The 15,199-nt window shown below is 41.8% G+C and overlaps 1 protein-coding gene across 3 annotated transcripts; it reads right to left on the bottom strand.

Annotated features, from left to right (window-relative positions):
• Positions 1-1,548: 1,548 nt before the first annotated feature.
• AKAP17A (A-kinase anchoring protein 17A) lies at positions 1,549-9,344 on the bottom strand. Of its 3 annotated transcripts, none has more exons than XM_050333536.1 (5): positions 9,327-9,344; positions 7,796-9,018; positions 5,593-5,741; positions 4,729-4,969; positions 1,549-3,443 (listed from the first exon to the last, which is right to left on the bottom strand). In XM_050333536.1, the coding sequence occupies exons 2-5, from the start codon at positions 8,555-8,557 to the stop codon at positions 2,547-2,549; spliced, it is 2,049 nt and encodes a 682-aa protein (XP_050189493.1). In that variant the 5' UTR covers positions 8,558-9,018; positions 9,327-9,344; the 3' UTR covers positions 1,549-2,546. The 3 variants fall into 3 exon arrangements, with proteins under 3 accessions (XP_050189493.1, XP_050189494.1, XP_050189492.1); XM_050333537.1 differs by lacking the exon at positions 9,327-9,344 and having other exon boundaries at positions 7,796-8,538; positions 8,880-9,150; XM_050333535.1 differs by lacking the exon at positions 9,327-9,344 and having other exon boundaries at positions 7,796-9,151.
• Between the last annotated feature and the right edge of the window lie 5,855 nt (positions 9,345-15,199).

Consider the following 15,199-nt stretch of genomic DNA (forward strand, 5'->3'; position numbering starts at 1 on the left):
CCTGATAGTGAGGTGAAGATGTGGCAGACCTGGTATAAGTATTCTTACCTGAAAATGCTAAGCTGACACAGCTGGCCTGGAGTCATATGACTGACAGTCAATCACTTTATAATATAAAAGTTCAGTCCCACTTGCTAACTTTTTCAAATGCTTCTAACATATCCCTTTCTTGAAATGTGTGTGAGGAGATTCCTCCCTTGGGTCAGGATGCCCCTCAAGGTTACTCCTTTTTTTTACAACTTTTTTTTGTATCAACTAACTATCTGTTGGATTCTTCTGACTCCAACACTTTTTGGTAACTACCACTGCTTTAACTGTTTCCACTCCTTGGTAGCAATACTGCATTCATAGCTTTATGACTTACTGAAAGTAGCACTATAAACTAACACTTCTCTGATTATCTCGCTGACATTATCAAGACCTCCACCCAAGATATCAATCTGGGCAAGCTTGGTGCTGTGCCCATTTCTCCAGGGAGCCTGTTCCAGTGCCTAACCACCCTCCGGGTACAGAACCTTTTCCTAAAATCTAACCTAAACCCTCCCCTGACACAATTTCAGGACATTTCCTTGGGCCTTGTCACTGCTCAACAGAGAGATCAGTGCCTGCCCCTCCAGTTCCTCATGAGGAAGTTGTAGACTGTGATGAGGTTTCCCCTCAGTCTCTTCTCAAGTGACCTCAGCTGCTCCTCATACGGCTTCCTCTCAAGGTCCTTCACCTTCTTCATAGCCTTCCTTTGGATGGTCTTTTTCTTGTACTGTGATGCCCAAAACTGTATGCAGCCCTCAAGGTGAGGCCACACCAGAGCAGAGTAGAGGAGGACAATCACCCCCCTCAACTCAGGAGGTTTCCCTCCATCGGCTGGTGATGCTGTGCCTGATGCCCCCCAGGACAGGGTTGGCTCTCTTAGCTGCCAGGGCACTGCTGACTCATATTCAACTTCACATCAACCACTATCCCCAGATCTCTTTCTGGAGGGCTACTCTCCAGCGTCTCATTCCCCAGTCTGGACATACAACCAAGGTTGCCCAATCCCAGGTGCAGAATCCAGCACTTGTCATTGCTAAACTTCATACAGTTGGTGATTGCCCAGCCCTCTGATTTGTCTAGGCCTCTCTGTCTTCAAGGGACACAACAGCTCCTCACAATTTAATGTCATAAATGTCTACCTTTTCTGTCCACAGCTAGTAATTACAAAGATTTCAGCGGCATGGCCTAGTACAAAACAAATCCCACGTGAGTTCACTGAAAGTTACACAGAAGCTCAGCCAGCAAGGGATCCAGCTGAACTGCAGCACCAGTGTGCTCCTCTGACACTCCAGGAAACGGACACACTTTGATTTCATGCATCACTGTGAGGAAAATGGCATCTGAAGGCTGTAGATATAGAGCACATGTTCTGTTGAATTAACACCTGTAACATAACAGGACCATCAAGAAGAGTGGCTGAACTTCATTACTCAAATGTGTTGAGTGATGTTTTCAACAAACAGGTTCTTATACAGCACTTCTGCAGATTTTAATATACTGACACATGAAAACAGCAACTTCAGTTCACTGGAAAGTTTTCTTTTTAATTTTACCATAAAAATGCAAAATAAACTCTTTCACTGTAATGTTATAGCTTCTAATATTCCTGAGCTGCATTTTAGAAGCAAAAGTATTCTTAAATGGATTTAACAAGAGACACTGCAGCCTTACTTTTAACACCACAAGTAAAAATAATTTAGCAAGAAGGTCCCTTTTTCAAGACAATGTATAGCTCTTTATATACCTGAAAAAATGTTTCAAGTAGCTTTATGCCACCTGAAATAATTACAAAGCCAAATATGTCAACAACATATTGGAACAACTTTCAACAATTTTACCACTGCTTCTTACTTCCTACACCAGTGTGCCTCTCTTACATGGAAAGTATAACTATACAAAGGCATTACATGTCAGAATAATTTGGGCCACAAAGCTTGGCATCATAAAGACATATGAAGGAATCACAGCAATTTAAAAGGATCCTGCATATCTTTATAGTCAGTTTTAAGAAAAATATGAAAGTCCTGCTATCCACCTCAATGAGTAAAAACTCTACTTTGTTAAACATGTTTTCATTTAATAAACCAGAAAACACTTAAAATCAAATCTGTATGTAATAGCTTGTCACCTCTGTAGTTCCTGTAACTGGCATCCACGTTATTTCTCAAGCCAAATTAGGTGATACAGAGATTAAAACTAAACACACTAAAATTAAGGTTTAGAAAACTGAAAGTGAAGAAAACAGACTGGCTTTTAGCACAAGCACAGGTGGTTATACCTACATCGTGGTAGAAACATAGAAAGAGACAACAAAGGTCATAAAAATCAGGCATCTATGTTGTTGATTTCAGGGACTTGATGCAACCTAAGCATTGGTGAAACAAACATGTTTTCTATAGCAGTCACACCGATGAGGTCTGGTTTACAACTTTCTGGCCCTTTTGTCCAACCACAGCCTTCCAAAGGAGTCAAGGCCTCCACTACCCACTCCAAGTGCTCCTTCGCTTACTCCGTGATCACCTCCGGTGCCTTCGTCTCCTGCTCACACTTCTGCGACTACGACTTCTTTCCCTTCTGTCTCGTCTACGTTCCCTACTGCGAGTTCTCCTGTAACGCGAACGCCTGGGGCTTACACTTCTCCGACGAGGACTGCGGCTTCGTCGAGGGCTGTAACTTCTGCTGGAGCGTCGATAATACCTCCTTTCTTTCCTGTGCTTCTCATCCCGGTAACTCACATCTCTTCTGTGTCTGCTGCTCTCTCGCTTACCCTTACTCTCATCACTATTTATGCTACTACACGAACGGCTCTTTCTTCTCCTTGGCTCTGTGCTACGTTTGTCCTGCTCACAGTGAGAGCCCTTCCTGTGTGTGTTCTGGTCACCGCCAGAGAGGCTCTTCTGGTCCTGGGTATTGGTGGGAACACATGACAGTACCCCTGAACCTCTTTTCTCAGAACACCTCTCAGAGTTTGTAGTTTGAAAATTCTGACCTTCTTTGATGTGAACTTTGTCATGAATGTTGCCATTTAAGTACTTGCATTGAGTGTTTACACCTTCAGGGGATGCTACTTCTACTTGAGAGCCAGGAGCCAGTTTGCCAGAAACGGCCTGTCCTGAGGTAGAAGTGATGCAGCTGGATGACACAGTGTGTGAAATACCACTAGGGTTTTTCAGCATGTCAGACTGAGGTGCTTCAGGTTCTTCCTTGTTTTGATTAACCGCATCCATTTTCTTGCTCAGAAGATTATTCAGTAGTTTCTCCCTCAGTTCCTTTTCTCTTCTCTGCAACCCCAGTGCTCTCTCTTTTTCCTCTTCCACACGTTTAAGCTCAGCCTCCTGGAGCCTTCGTCTCTCCTCTAGCTGCTGAAGACAAATCTTTTCTTCATTCTGTTCTTGCTCCAAAAGCTTTACTGTCTGAAAGACAGTCAAAGGGAAGATAAGAATAAACAAAAGAACATCTATATACCTGCTCAGGCTTCCAAGTTGTACCATAACAGAAAAGCAGCAATATGGTAGGAAAATAAAATCTAACAAACAGAACTTAACAACTTTTTAAGGTGAAACATTATTGGTTCATGATTCTTGAGTGTTAATTGCTCCTAGCTGTTTCACACAGCAAAAACAAAGCTTGGTCTGTATGCTTCCTTAATATAACAATAGTAACAAGAGCTAGAACAACATGTGAAATCTGCAATATTGAAATACATTTATAAGGGTCAACATTTGAAGGTTTTAGTCAAATTTAAAGTTAAAAAAAAAATCAGTCAAACGTTTTAAATTTCACTGAGAAGAATTTCTCTTAATGATTGCAATCTGTAGTTTGTAGATGACTTTACAATGAATTCATAAAAAACAGCAATTAAACAGACAAATATTACATAGAAACTGATTCCCATTTTGTCAACCAGTTTAGAAACTCACAATACTGAAAAAGACTCTTTAAACATCTGTTTTCTACTGACTCAATCAAACGGCTTAGTGTAGACCTTAGAATTCTCCAAGTGACAGAAACACACTCCCTGTTTCATCAGGCAACCTTTCTATTCCGCAGCAACAAAGTTTAAAAGCCTGCAAAAACCCTTTCTACCTTCTTCTAGTATATAATTGGCCTGTACACAGCACTGTATGAGTTCAAAAACACTCCTGAGGCATACTGGTATCAAGGAAAAAAAATGTGCTTTGCCACACAGTTTTCATTTCTGCAGAAAATACTTATCATACATTATACCCTAATATGACTTTATCCAAGTCTTAAGCTTCACTGTTTCAGTGAAAAAATAACAATGTTAGAGAGACAGGACCTAACATTTAAATCCTTTGCTGACAGTTCTTTTTCTACAAAAAAATAATTCTTCACATTTTCAAATATTGACTAATGAAAGTTTTAGTTCACTTTATCATGCTCATTCATGTCCCATTCATTTATGGGACTTAAGAGTAAGCCTGCCAACTAATATACAGGTAAAAAATGCTATTCAGAACTACAGGTTCAAGTTCACTCTTCCATTCACTTATACGTGCATAATTTGCCAAGGAAGAACTACTGTTTCACTGTGCCTTTTTGATTTTTTGGTCTAAGGAATAGCATCCAGAGAGGTAGTAAACCTGCTGTTTAATGAACAGTGCTCCCCACCCCTCTCCAGTCAGGCTTTGTTGTGCTGCTTTCTTCATTAGCTTCTGAAATAAATATTGAAGTTACCTTTACTCTGCTTAGCAGTTCTGCAATTAATCTAATGGACTGAAGATTTCTCTGAGCTAGCAGGAGCTTCCTTTCCTCCAGCTTTATCTTCTCTTGCAGTTTTTTCTGTTCTTCAGCTTGAAGCTTTTCAAGCTGCTTTTTGTTTCGTCGAACCTCACGATCTTTCTGTTTCTGTTCTCTCTTGCGCAACTTCTCTTCTCTTTTTCTCTCTCTCTCATACTCTTCAAGTTCTCTCTGCTTCCTAAAAAGAGATTAATATTTTTACCTTATCTGGGCCAGCTACAACTTTGAATTTCTATGCAAAAATACCTTTCATACTTTAAGTAAATTTCTTTTTAAGTAACTTGTATTGATTACTGAAGAACAAAAGCAGAAAACTGAACATCTTAACCATTATTTGTGAGAGCAAGCAGTCATCAGCCTGCCATTTTTTAAAAACAAAGACAAAACATGGCTACAAACCTATTCAACCAGAGACAATAACAAGGCATCAGGCAAGGGGACAGAGAACGATCATGGTGAGAAGCAAAATACCAAGCCAATTAATGTGTGCAGGGTTGGTGGTTTTTATTTCAGTCATTAGGACAAAATGGTAGCTTATGCTAAAGGCCAAGGGTTTCTGAGATCAGGTGTCTAACCGCACAATTTTTGGGAAATCGAGTATTTTGCAGGTTTAGAGTTTTGAAATGAACATAAGCATAGGTTATAACCTAAGTAACCTCATTCAGCATTAAGTGCTTCACTTTAGCTACAGGAAACTTATGTTTCATTATTTTCTGTCTTTTGACACTGATATGAAGGAGTAAAAATAGTTTTGATATGCCTGATAGTTAAAAATATAACTAAGCAAGAAGCAATAAATACCTTTCTTCCTCCTTTTGTTTTTCCTCAGCTTCTTTCTCTTTACGCTTTTGTTCTTCCCTCTGTTTTTCAAGCTCTTGAAGCTTTTGCCTTTCAAGCTGACGTTTCTTAATTGATGCATCACTGAGGTGTTTTGTTGAGTCAAAAGAAACCTTTACAGGATACAATTGAAAACAAAGAGACAGAATTAAAAATCCCTGACAACCTACACAATTTTAACCTAGACCTCAGTATCAGCACAGTCAGAAATACAAAACCTTTTTTAAAAGAAAGAGAACTTCTCCACTACCCAGAGCAAGCACCAGCTACTGTAACGAGGTAACTGGGTACTCAGTGAATGCACACTAGCAAAATCAGGTATCACTTTACACTTCTGGGTCTCACAACCAAAAATAAACCCCAGCTGGGGTTTAGGCTGTGGCTGCCCAGTGCTTTCAACATGTCAGAATAGGCACACACAGAGATCTTAATTTATGCATGCTGTTAGGGACTGTAGAGCACTAGGCAGAAATTGGCCTAAACACAGGCCCATTTCTGTTTAAAGCTGTGATTCTTAAATTTCGCAAATGAAACAGCTCTACAGCATTTAGCGCCTGGTTTAAGCAAGTGCCCTGTCACCAGTTCCAACACCAAGATTCCCAAACTGAGGTACATCGGGCTGAAGATCCAAAGTTATGAGAACAGAACAGAAAAGGAAGATACACACATCTGAGCAATGAGACCTCAAAAACACCCACTAAACTTCCAGGACACATGAACACACCTTGGCCATGTCCAGCTGCATGTTGGAACAGGACACCAGGAGACATCACAGCCCTGGTGTCCTTATCTCTCATTCTGAGTGGAGCCAGGTGTCTATAAAACATTCCTGGTCATGAACCAGGGGGAAGAGAACAAGGGGCAGATGCTCTGCCGTTTAATTTACCCAGGCTCTATGTAAAATGACGTTTCACTAACAGGCTGGAGGGACAGATAGGTAGAAACACACAAGGTGTTGTGACCTTGTATGACAGAGATCTGCCCTGACAGGGCAGCTGCCAGGAAGACAGGCTTCCTCTTGCACAGCCAAACTAAATTTGGGAACCCTGATCCTCTGTGTGCAAGTGACAGTTTGAATTTCACTGGGTCAAAGCACAGTTTTTATGCTGCAACAAGATAAAAAATTACAGCATTTTACTTACACTGACTAAACTTGCATAAATATTTGCATGTTCCTACATTATGCAAAGAAATACTCTACTTTTTTTTTTTCCTGAAATGCAGTTTCTGGTTTGATGAATGACTATCGAGCATACTGAAATATACTGGAAAACAGTCAACCAACATGTAAATGCTCAAACCACCTCCAGAGTAAGTTTTCTTGCAGCCATGTTTTCATAGATACTACATCTGAACTGTCTTGATCTCTCCTGTCATAGTGGTAATTTCTAAGACAAACAGGTTACAGAAAAATAGTTATAACCTAAAGTTATAACACAGTACATAAAACAGAGTACATAAATATTAGAAATATTAATTATATTAATATTATAAATCAAGCATAGTGCATTCACATGGAACTGTGCTAGAGATCACCACTCCCATTTAAATTTTTCTGGGATCCTTCTGTATGTGAGGTACCCTAATGATTAACTGTGTATTCCCCAGGCCATATAAGCCATTAAACTTCAGTTTTGACACTTATCTGGTAGACCTCATTATCAATACAGGGACAAAATACAGAAGCTGTGAAATTTCCACCCCCCTCCAAGTTCCAATTTGTACTGAACACAAGAAAGAGCAATGCACTTTAAAGTCAATCTTTCGGTGAAATATGTCTGGACTTGTTCAGAATTAGAATTCTAAGTGAAATCACAGTATTTATAAACACAGATTACTTTCTAAACTTATTTAGAAAGTGATGTTTGTAAACTTGATCCTTCCATCATCAGTTCTCATTTCTGGAACTCTCTTGTTAAGGAAAAAGCAAAACTACACCCACTTTGCTCACACAGTCTAACAACACATTTTTCTGCCAACATTTTCCATCACAAATTGTATTAGGGCTGTTCCATGAAGCTACATCAGTGCTGTCAATGTCACCTGTTGTCATCACTACAGCACACAGAGGTAGGTTTCAAGCACTATGGAAATAACATTTATTTGTATTTGGTCTCTCATATGGGTTCCCATTAAAAAAAAAAAAAAAAAGCCTGCAGTTTCTCACCTTGATATTGCAAGCCACTGCTTTGCCATCATCGCCTTTGTACATGAGCTTCATCCCTCGCAGGGCGTTCATGGCCTCGATGAAACCCGCGTACTCCCGGTACTGGACATAAGCTTCGAAGTTTAAATGGCCTCCAAAACTGAAAGTGTGGAAATTTCTGCCAGTCATTTCTTCCCTGTAAGGGTCCAGCATGGGTATGTCCACGTTACGGATTTCTCCGAACTTCTGGAAAACTTTTATCAGGACTTCTTCGCTTGGCTTTTCCGAGCCAGTCTCCTTTGCCGCGAACCACTTGCAAGGCAAGCCCTCCAAGTGAATGGTGTCCGGCCTTTCCCCCGGCAAAGTTTCGTTCATGTCCTTCGCATCGCGGAAAAACGAGTCCCAGTCGTGTCTGGTAGGAAAGTCAATCTTATACTCTGCAGCACGCACTTTCAAAATGTCAGAGAAGCCACTCAGCTTTATTGTCTTGCCATCAAGGCACGCCAGGAAAGATTTAACCAAACTTTTGTTCTCAACCTCTCCTTCAAACCGGATGAAATCCATCGTGCTTTTAGAAATCCGCAGAGTGGAAAACTGGTGAGTTTGCACCATCCCCTTCAATCTTTCCATCACTTCCCAGTTCGAAATGGATTTTCCCGGTTGCTTCAGCTGAGGAAGTGCCACACTGATGGTCATTTTTGTAATGGGCTTAAGGTATAACCCACAGGGAGCACAGAGCTCTACAGCTTCTGATGTATCATGAACTATTGTTGCAGCAGCCATAACAAAGAAAAAGCATAGGATAAAAAAATAAAAGATGCAAGTTTAAGTTGCAGGCCAACAGTAGTCAAATAAAATAGCCCTTATCCATAAATAATTTAATTCTTTGGCGATTTAACCATTCCCAAGTTAAAACGATGTCTCTTAATACAGGAGTGAATTAGACAATTAAAACCGAGTAGTACAAACATCTTAAAATTACTTTATAATCGCTAGAGCCTTTAAGTAATTAAACCTCTGTAAGGCCTCAGAACAGAAAGCAAGAAGCTGATGACAATCTTAGGAATACATGAGGTTGGTATGTGATGGCTCAGAAAGCAGCTACCCTTTCTCAGGAGGGAGGGAAGGGACTGGCGGCGCGATGATGCCACACCGCTCCCAAGTCTACTTAACAACCAGTGAACCCCAGCAGGCTGGCGCCGAGGCAGATCTCACGTTCTCCGGAAGGAAGACCTGGGAAGTGTCTGCAACGAGAGAAGAGCGCTCCTTTGACTTAAGAGCCCGACGCCGCGCCGCCCCGTCCCCGCCGGCAGCGCTGAGCGGCCCCCGCGGGACAGGGCGGGGAGTGCCGCCAGTCCCTCCGCACGGCCCGCCGGCACCTGCCCCGGGGCGCCCCGCGGGAAGGCCGCAGCCGGTCCCAGGGTCACCCGCACCCCCCGCCGCCGGCTCCCCGGCACGCTCCGCTCCCCAGCAGTGGATCCCAGCGCCCCCTCCCTGTCCCCGTGCCCCCGTCCCTGTCCCGCTCCCGGACGGGACGCCCCTCCCGCCTCACCCGCGGCTGCCGGGACAGCATCGCTTCCGCTTCCGCCTCCTGGCGGCGCGGGCGGGCCGCGCTCTATGGTAGCGTCCCGGCAGGGAGGGAGCGCCGCCCGGCGGCGGGGAGGGACGGCGGCGGGGCAGGGGGGAGATGTTTGCTCCCTGTGTGGGTGAGAGCCCGGCCCGCGGTTCATGCTGGGCCACAGGGACACACACTGTGGACAGCTGTGTTTCCCAGTACGGCAGTTTTCCCCTTTTCACAGATTCACAGGTGGGAATTAGGTGGGAAACCACTGAGTCCAGCCCATGGCCGAACACCACCACCATGTCAGCTAGACCATGGCACTAAGTGCCACGTCCAGTCGTTCCTTAAACAGTTCCAAGGACGGCGACTTCCTGGGCAGTCCACTCCCATATCTAATCGCTGGTTTTGTGAATAAATTCTTCCTAATGTCCAGCCTAAACCTCCCCTGGCACAGCTTGCGAGTATGTCCTCTTGTCTGAACTGCTTGGGAGAAGAGGCTGAGCCCCTCCTGGCTACAACCTCCTCTCAGGTAGTTGTAGAGTCATGAGGTCTCCCCTGAGCCTCCTCCTCTCCAGGCAAAACAGCCCCTCAGCCGCTCCTCACAGGACATGCACTCCATAGGACACGCTTTCCCTCTGCCAGCCCAGGACACCAAGGGCACAGCCACCCTGCCCAAGGCCACCTAGTCCTGGAGCGCAGAGCAGGGGGGACTGGGGTCACTGGCGACTGAGGGAGATAGGCTCTGCCTTGCTACTTACCACGTCTTTCCAACACTTTGTGCTGTGCTTAAAAACAAAGCCAGACCTTGTATTTTTTAAAAAAGAACAAAAATCGACAAGACATAATGTAGTTCAATAGCAGGAGTAACTAGTGCTGTTTGAGGTACTGTCAGATGTCCAAGATATCCGTACAAGGGTCTGGAAAATATGCCATGTGACCCACAAGGAGACTTGACTATTCTGTCATCTGGAAATTGTGCTGACTAACGTACAGCATCCCCAGTGGCAGGGAGCATGTGAGTTAGAAAACTGAATTGAGCCTCCTTGGTCATCTTAGGGGCATGACGTCTAGGTCCTACTGGGCTTTCAGCTGCCACGTTAGCAGGTGTGAGTCTTCTCAAATCCTGGGTTGAACCTACTGCACCTCGGCTGCCATCTCCAATTTTCTAGAGCATCTCTCCGGACTCCTACAGCAGGAAGCTGAATCCTGGTTACACACTGGCAGCAAACTTGAGACTTCTACACAACCACTTGTTTGGCATCAAAGCGTACCTTTTTTTTCCTGCAGATTTTATGCAGCGTTAAGGTCTGAAAAGGAATTTCTATGAAAATAGCAAAGCAATATGTTGATCCTCAAGTACAGTTTTTAAATGATCTTATACTATTTTGCAGTTAACTCATCAGACCTCACTGCAGCTTTATCATCATCAGATTCCTCATACTTGGGCTTACAGCAAGTGAAAGATGCAGAAGTTGCCACATACGTACAGGTGATGGCCTGGCTCCATTACCTCCAGATATGTGTTCCCATGTTCTCAGACAATCCAAGTTTCAACACTGTGACTGTAGTTGCATGCCCCCACATACTTCTTTCCATTTCCTGCTGCTTATCCCTTCCCCCTTGGGCTGTTCCTGTTGCTGCTGCCAGCCTCCTACCCTCATCCAGCAGCTCAACCACTACAGCGCCTTGCTGCCCCTGCTCCAGCATTTTAAAACAGCCACCAGGTTCCACCTGAGATAAACTCCCACCCCGTGAGAAACTGTGACAGCAGTAACCTTCAGCAGCAGGCTGGGTGGAAATAATGACTTTAGAGTCATTGATCTCAGTGCAGGAGGTCCATCAATCCAGAAGCTGCAGTGCGGCCACAGCTGTTGTGCAGAAATGCTATTTCACATCGCACATGCTGGTAACTGCTGGCCCTACTCTGTCTCTTTTATGGTTAAGCAGTAGTGTAAACACAAAATTAGGAACTGCAGCTACCGTACAACTGTTAGAAACAGTGTGTGGGTTATGGTCTGAGAGCCCCTGCGTAGTGTGTTGCCTTCTGCTACAAGCTTGCAATTGCAAGCGCACAAAGCTGACCTGAGTACGTTCTGGAGGGTTTCAGCAGCAGCACAGCGAGACACTGCATGTGGCAACGGTTTTGAATACTGTGTATGATAGCCCTACCCCCTGAGACTCTGCCAGAAATCAATATTCTGTATTTTAAATTCAGAGACTAGGACAATGCCCTGAAAAGTTACAAAATACCAGAATTGAGGTTATCTGTGACACGACATCAGCCCCAACCTTGAGAGCTATCAAAGGCTATTTTTTCCAATGTGCTGGAAAGAACTTTATTAATATTCCAATATGCTGGAAAGAACAAGCTTTACATTTAATGATATTGTAAAATAAGAAGAGGTGGTGATAATGTGCATAACTTTTAAAAGATGTAGTCAAGCATCAATACTGCAGTGCAGCAACTGTAAACAGTGTATCTGCTGAAATGAAGTCCTTTGCCTTGGGCAGGTGTGTTGTTGGTATTATTATTTTTTCACTGTAGTGAGATAACTAAATGAGTAAATGAAATGTGTCCCTCTGGCTTTCAGAGTTTGAAGTAAACATTGGTAAAAAAAGCATATCACACCTACAGGGAAGAAAGATGAACCAGAAATGTAAACATCAGCATCCGAATGCAACTGTGTATGTAAATCTGTTTTTTTAATGTAAGACATTGACTCTCCCCAACTCTCTCAAATACATTGTGCTAATGACCTAAAAAAAACTTCTAGTATGTCTAAAAGCTTGTACCTTTTTTCTGACTTCAGTCTTGCAGATCTCACTTCTACCTAAAAACTTTCTCATCTGTACCATCAGTAGTTAAAACACCAAATCCCAGAAAATCTCACTAGAGGGAGTGCTTGTTATTTATTTTATGTAACAGATCTAGCCATAAACACAATTAAAATAAGCTATAAACAGCAGATACTAGGTTTTGTATTCATGTCATAATACTGATCATTCTTCCTGGCTTAGAAGAGGATATCATTCTCCCAACAATGCATATTTCTATCTGTGTACTTGTTCTGCTCTTCCTGAAATGCACCATTTTCTCGACCTTAATGGTCATTGTACACAGGTAATGTAATGGTAATGTACACAGGATGTTATGTGGGTGTTTACATAAAATAAAACAACAACCCAGTGTAGTTCCATTTTCCTTCCTTTCATCTTCTTCCCTCTCCAAAACACACCAAAGAAGATGAAAAACCTACTTCTCGTTTAAAACTTAGCTGTATCTGTTGGAGAATGATTTGTCTCCCATGCCCATCCAAATCTTTTCTACTATATAAGATCCAGAAATACCCCTGGTACATATCTTAGAAACAGTGTGTGTGGCACCCTGTGGTTTCTTTGGATGGGATTTTTGTTTTCTGCTGTCACTGAACAGGGGACATCTCTTTATTCTCTCCCACACTGAGGGAAAATTAAATGATTCACTGCGCAGTTGAACAGTTTATGAATGGTATTTGGAAATGGAGGTAGCAGCACAGAAAAATCTCTCAGATTAAGAGGTTGTGTAACTGTTGAAGAGACATTGCAATGTTGGTTTCAGACTCTAAATAGCCTCTTCCCACAAAGCAAAAGTAATCCCTGAAGTGGGTAGGAACAGAGGAATGAGCCTAAAATGCATTGGTTTATTTCCCATGATAAGAAATGGCTCCACAAATAATTCAATTTCCTTTTATTAGTTCTACTCTTTATTGTTTGGGGGGTTATTTTTGTTGTTTTGTTTTGTTTGTTTGTTTGTTTTTATTTTTAATCTAACTGATTTCTGTGTGTCTTTGAAGTGTGTGGGTGTGACAGATTTTCTGCTTTGGAAAGAATATATAACGTTGGACGTAATACATATGTTGATGTGGGGCAATTTCAATTAACTAGAATTAATCATCACCTTCTGTGGCTGGTTCTCATTAGGTCTAATTATTGTATTCTGTTTAAAGCAAAAATTAGGACAATATACAGAGAGTTTTACTCTAACTTACTCAGCCTTATGGCAGAGAATTACTCTTGTTTGCACAGAATAGGAGCACACAGTGCAGAGCAGATAAACTTCTAATAATTTACCTCTGTGAACAGGCTCACTGCCATCTATCTTACACTGAACAGAAATGGCAAAATTTCTGCATTTTGCTTTCACTGAGGCAGAATTAGCATCTGTTGTGGTACTGGTTTATGAACTGTCTGGTCAAATAGTCTGTTGTAGCCTATAAAACAAACAAACAAAAATAGATTTAATTGAAAAACACATTGTACTATGCTCATTAGCTAGATGTGTGTTTTAAATAGCTTTAGTATCATGCTGTCAGATGCATTACTGATAATTTCACTTTTTATAAGGGCAACCATGAGATGCTTTCACTTTAGAGACAGATTTCAATAGTTATCACTTAAAGTAAGTCAAAGTCTAAAAGATCTGGAGTTTTTTCTACTTCTTTTTTTTCCCATTACCTGTTTAGGGGAAATATTTGAATGTGATTCAAACTAACACTTGAAAATTAAGTATTTTCTCCATAGTATTACACATTAGAGATTGATACCAATCATAAAATCATCTCCTGTTTTAATGGACACTTTTTTAATCCAAAAATTTTCTTAGTAATTTATGGAGTGAAAAGCAAGAGTTGATGTCTTTTCTGAAGCAGAAAAGAGCAATGAGTTAGTACCACTAACCTTCCTCAATAGTATATTTCTCTCTACAAATTACACAAGATTAAGTATGAGTGCAACTGTTGACACCCCAAAGACTCTTTTTAAAAGAGGTGAAACTGAATTATTGCCACTATAGAACTATACATTCCTGAAGAAGACAAGATCTTTTAGGACCAAGATCACCTCAGTAGGTTCAATCTCTTCTCCTCACTTATGTTTCATTTAAACCAAAGACCAGAGACATTTTGGTAGATCTGGCATAAGTGGCTATGGCATCAATTCCATGTTTCAGTAGCAATGTCTGTAGCCCAGAAGCCTTGCTTCCCAACACACTCAGCAGACATGCCAGGGGAATCTGTGGTAGAATGCTCTGCTGAGTTTTTGCTATTTTTCCTTTTTGCTCCTGGCAATCCTTCTTCCTCATTTCCCAGGGTCTGATTGTGAAACCTGATAAGCTAGACAAAAGAAGGATGACCAAGCCTGGTCACATTTGATTTGCTCATAACTCTGCTCTTTTCATGCATATAGGTACTGCCAATATGTCTCAGAATGTGCTGCCAGGGCTCATTCATTTTAAGCTTTACATATTAAAAAATGTCTTCTAGTCATTTCTATTACCAGATAGTGGGTTTATACTAAGATGCAGATTAAGGCAGTTGAAATAATCACCAGATCACCCAAATCACTGGCAAAGTTGTACCAAGGTTTGTTTCTGGACCACAATATACATATACTTCTATATCTTTCATTATATATCAATCTATTTAAGTAAACACACATACACGTATATATACAACAAACTGATTTCCCCCTAAGCTCTTTCTGCAGCTGACACAGACACTCAGGTTTGTGTTGGGAAAGTCCTCAGGTGGTCTGCTGATTCTGTGCTAGAGAATGACAAATCACACTAGCATTAGTTCGTAAATACTCCCCTCCCTTCTCTTCTCAGATATATCAGTAGGTAAAGAGACAGTTTAGATTTGAAAAAAAGCTTTGGTAGTCAGAATGGAATTCTAAAGTCATGTAGGTACCACATATTGGACAGCAATCAACTTCCAGCCAGAGTGAAAGCCTACAAAAAGGTTAAGTTTTTGAACTTACTACAAATGAGCAGATATTCAGGTACTGTTACCTGATGTATTATCAGGAAGTGGTAGAAAATGTAAAAG

Source organism: Myiozetetes cayanensis, unplaced genomic scaffold, assembly GCF_022539395.1.
Source record: "Myiozetetes cayanensis isolate MyiCay16 unplaced genomic scaffold, myiCay2020 scf5-8, whole genome shotgun sequence".
NCBI lineage: Eukaryota > Metazoa > Chordata > Aves > Passeriformes > Tyrannidae > Myiozetetes > Myiozetetes cayanensis.

Bases quoted from the DNA above. Each gene is read 5' to 3' on its own strand.
- AKAP17A (XM_050333536.1), bottom strand. From the start codon at position 8,557: ATGGCTGCTGCAACAATAGTTCATGATACATCAGAAGCTGTAGAGCTC. The intron at 4,970-5,592 runs GTATTTATTGCT...ATCTCTTTTTAG, and splicing joins AAACAAAAGGAGGAAGAAAG to GAAGCAGAGAGAACTTGAAG. The intron at 3,444-4,728 runs GTAACTTCAATA...ACTGTCTTTCAG, and splicing joins AACTGCTAAGCAGAGTAAAG to ACAGTAAAGCTTTTGGAGCA.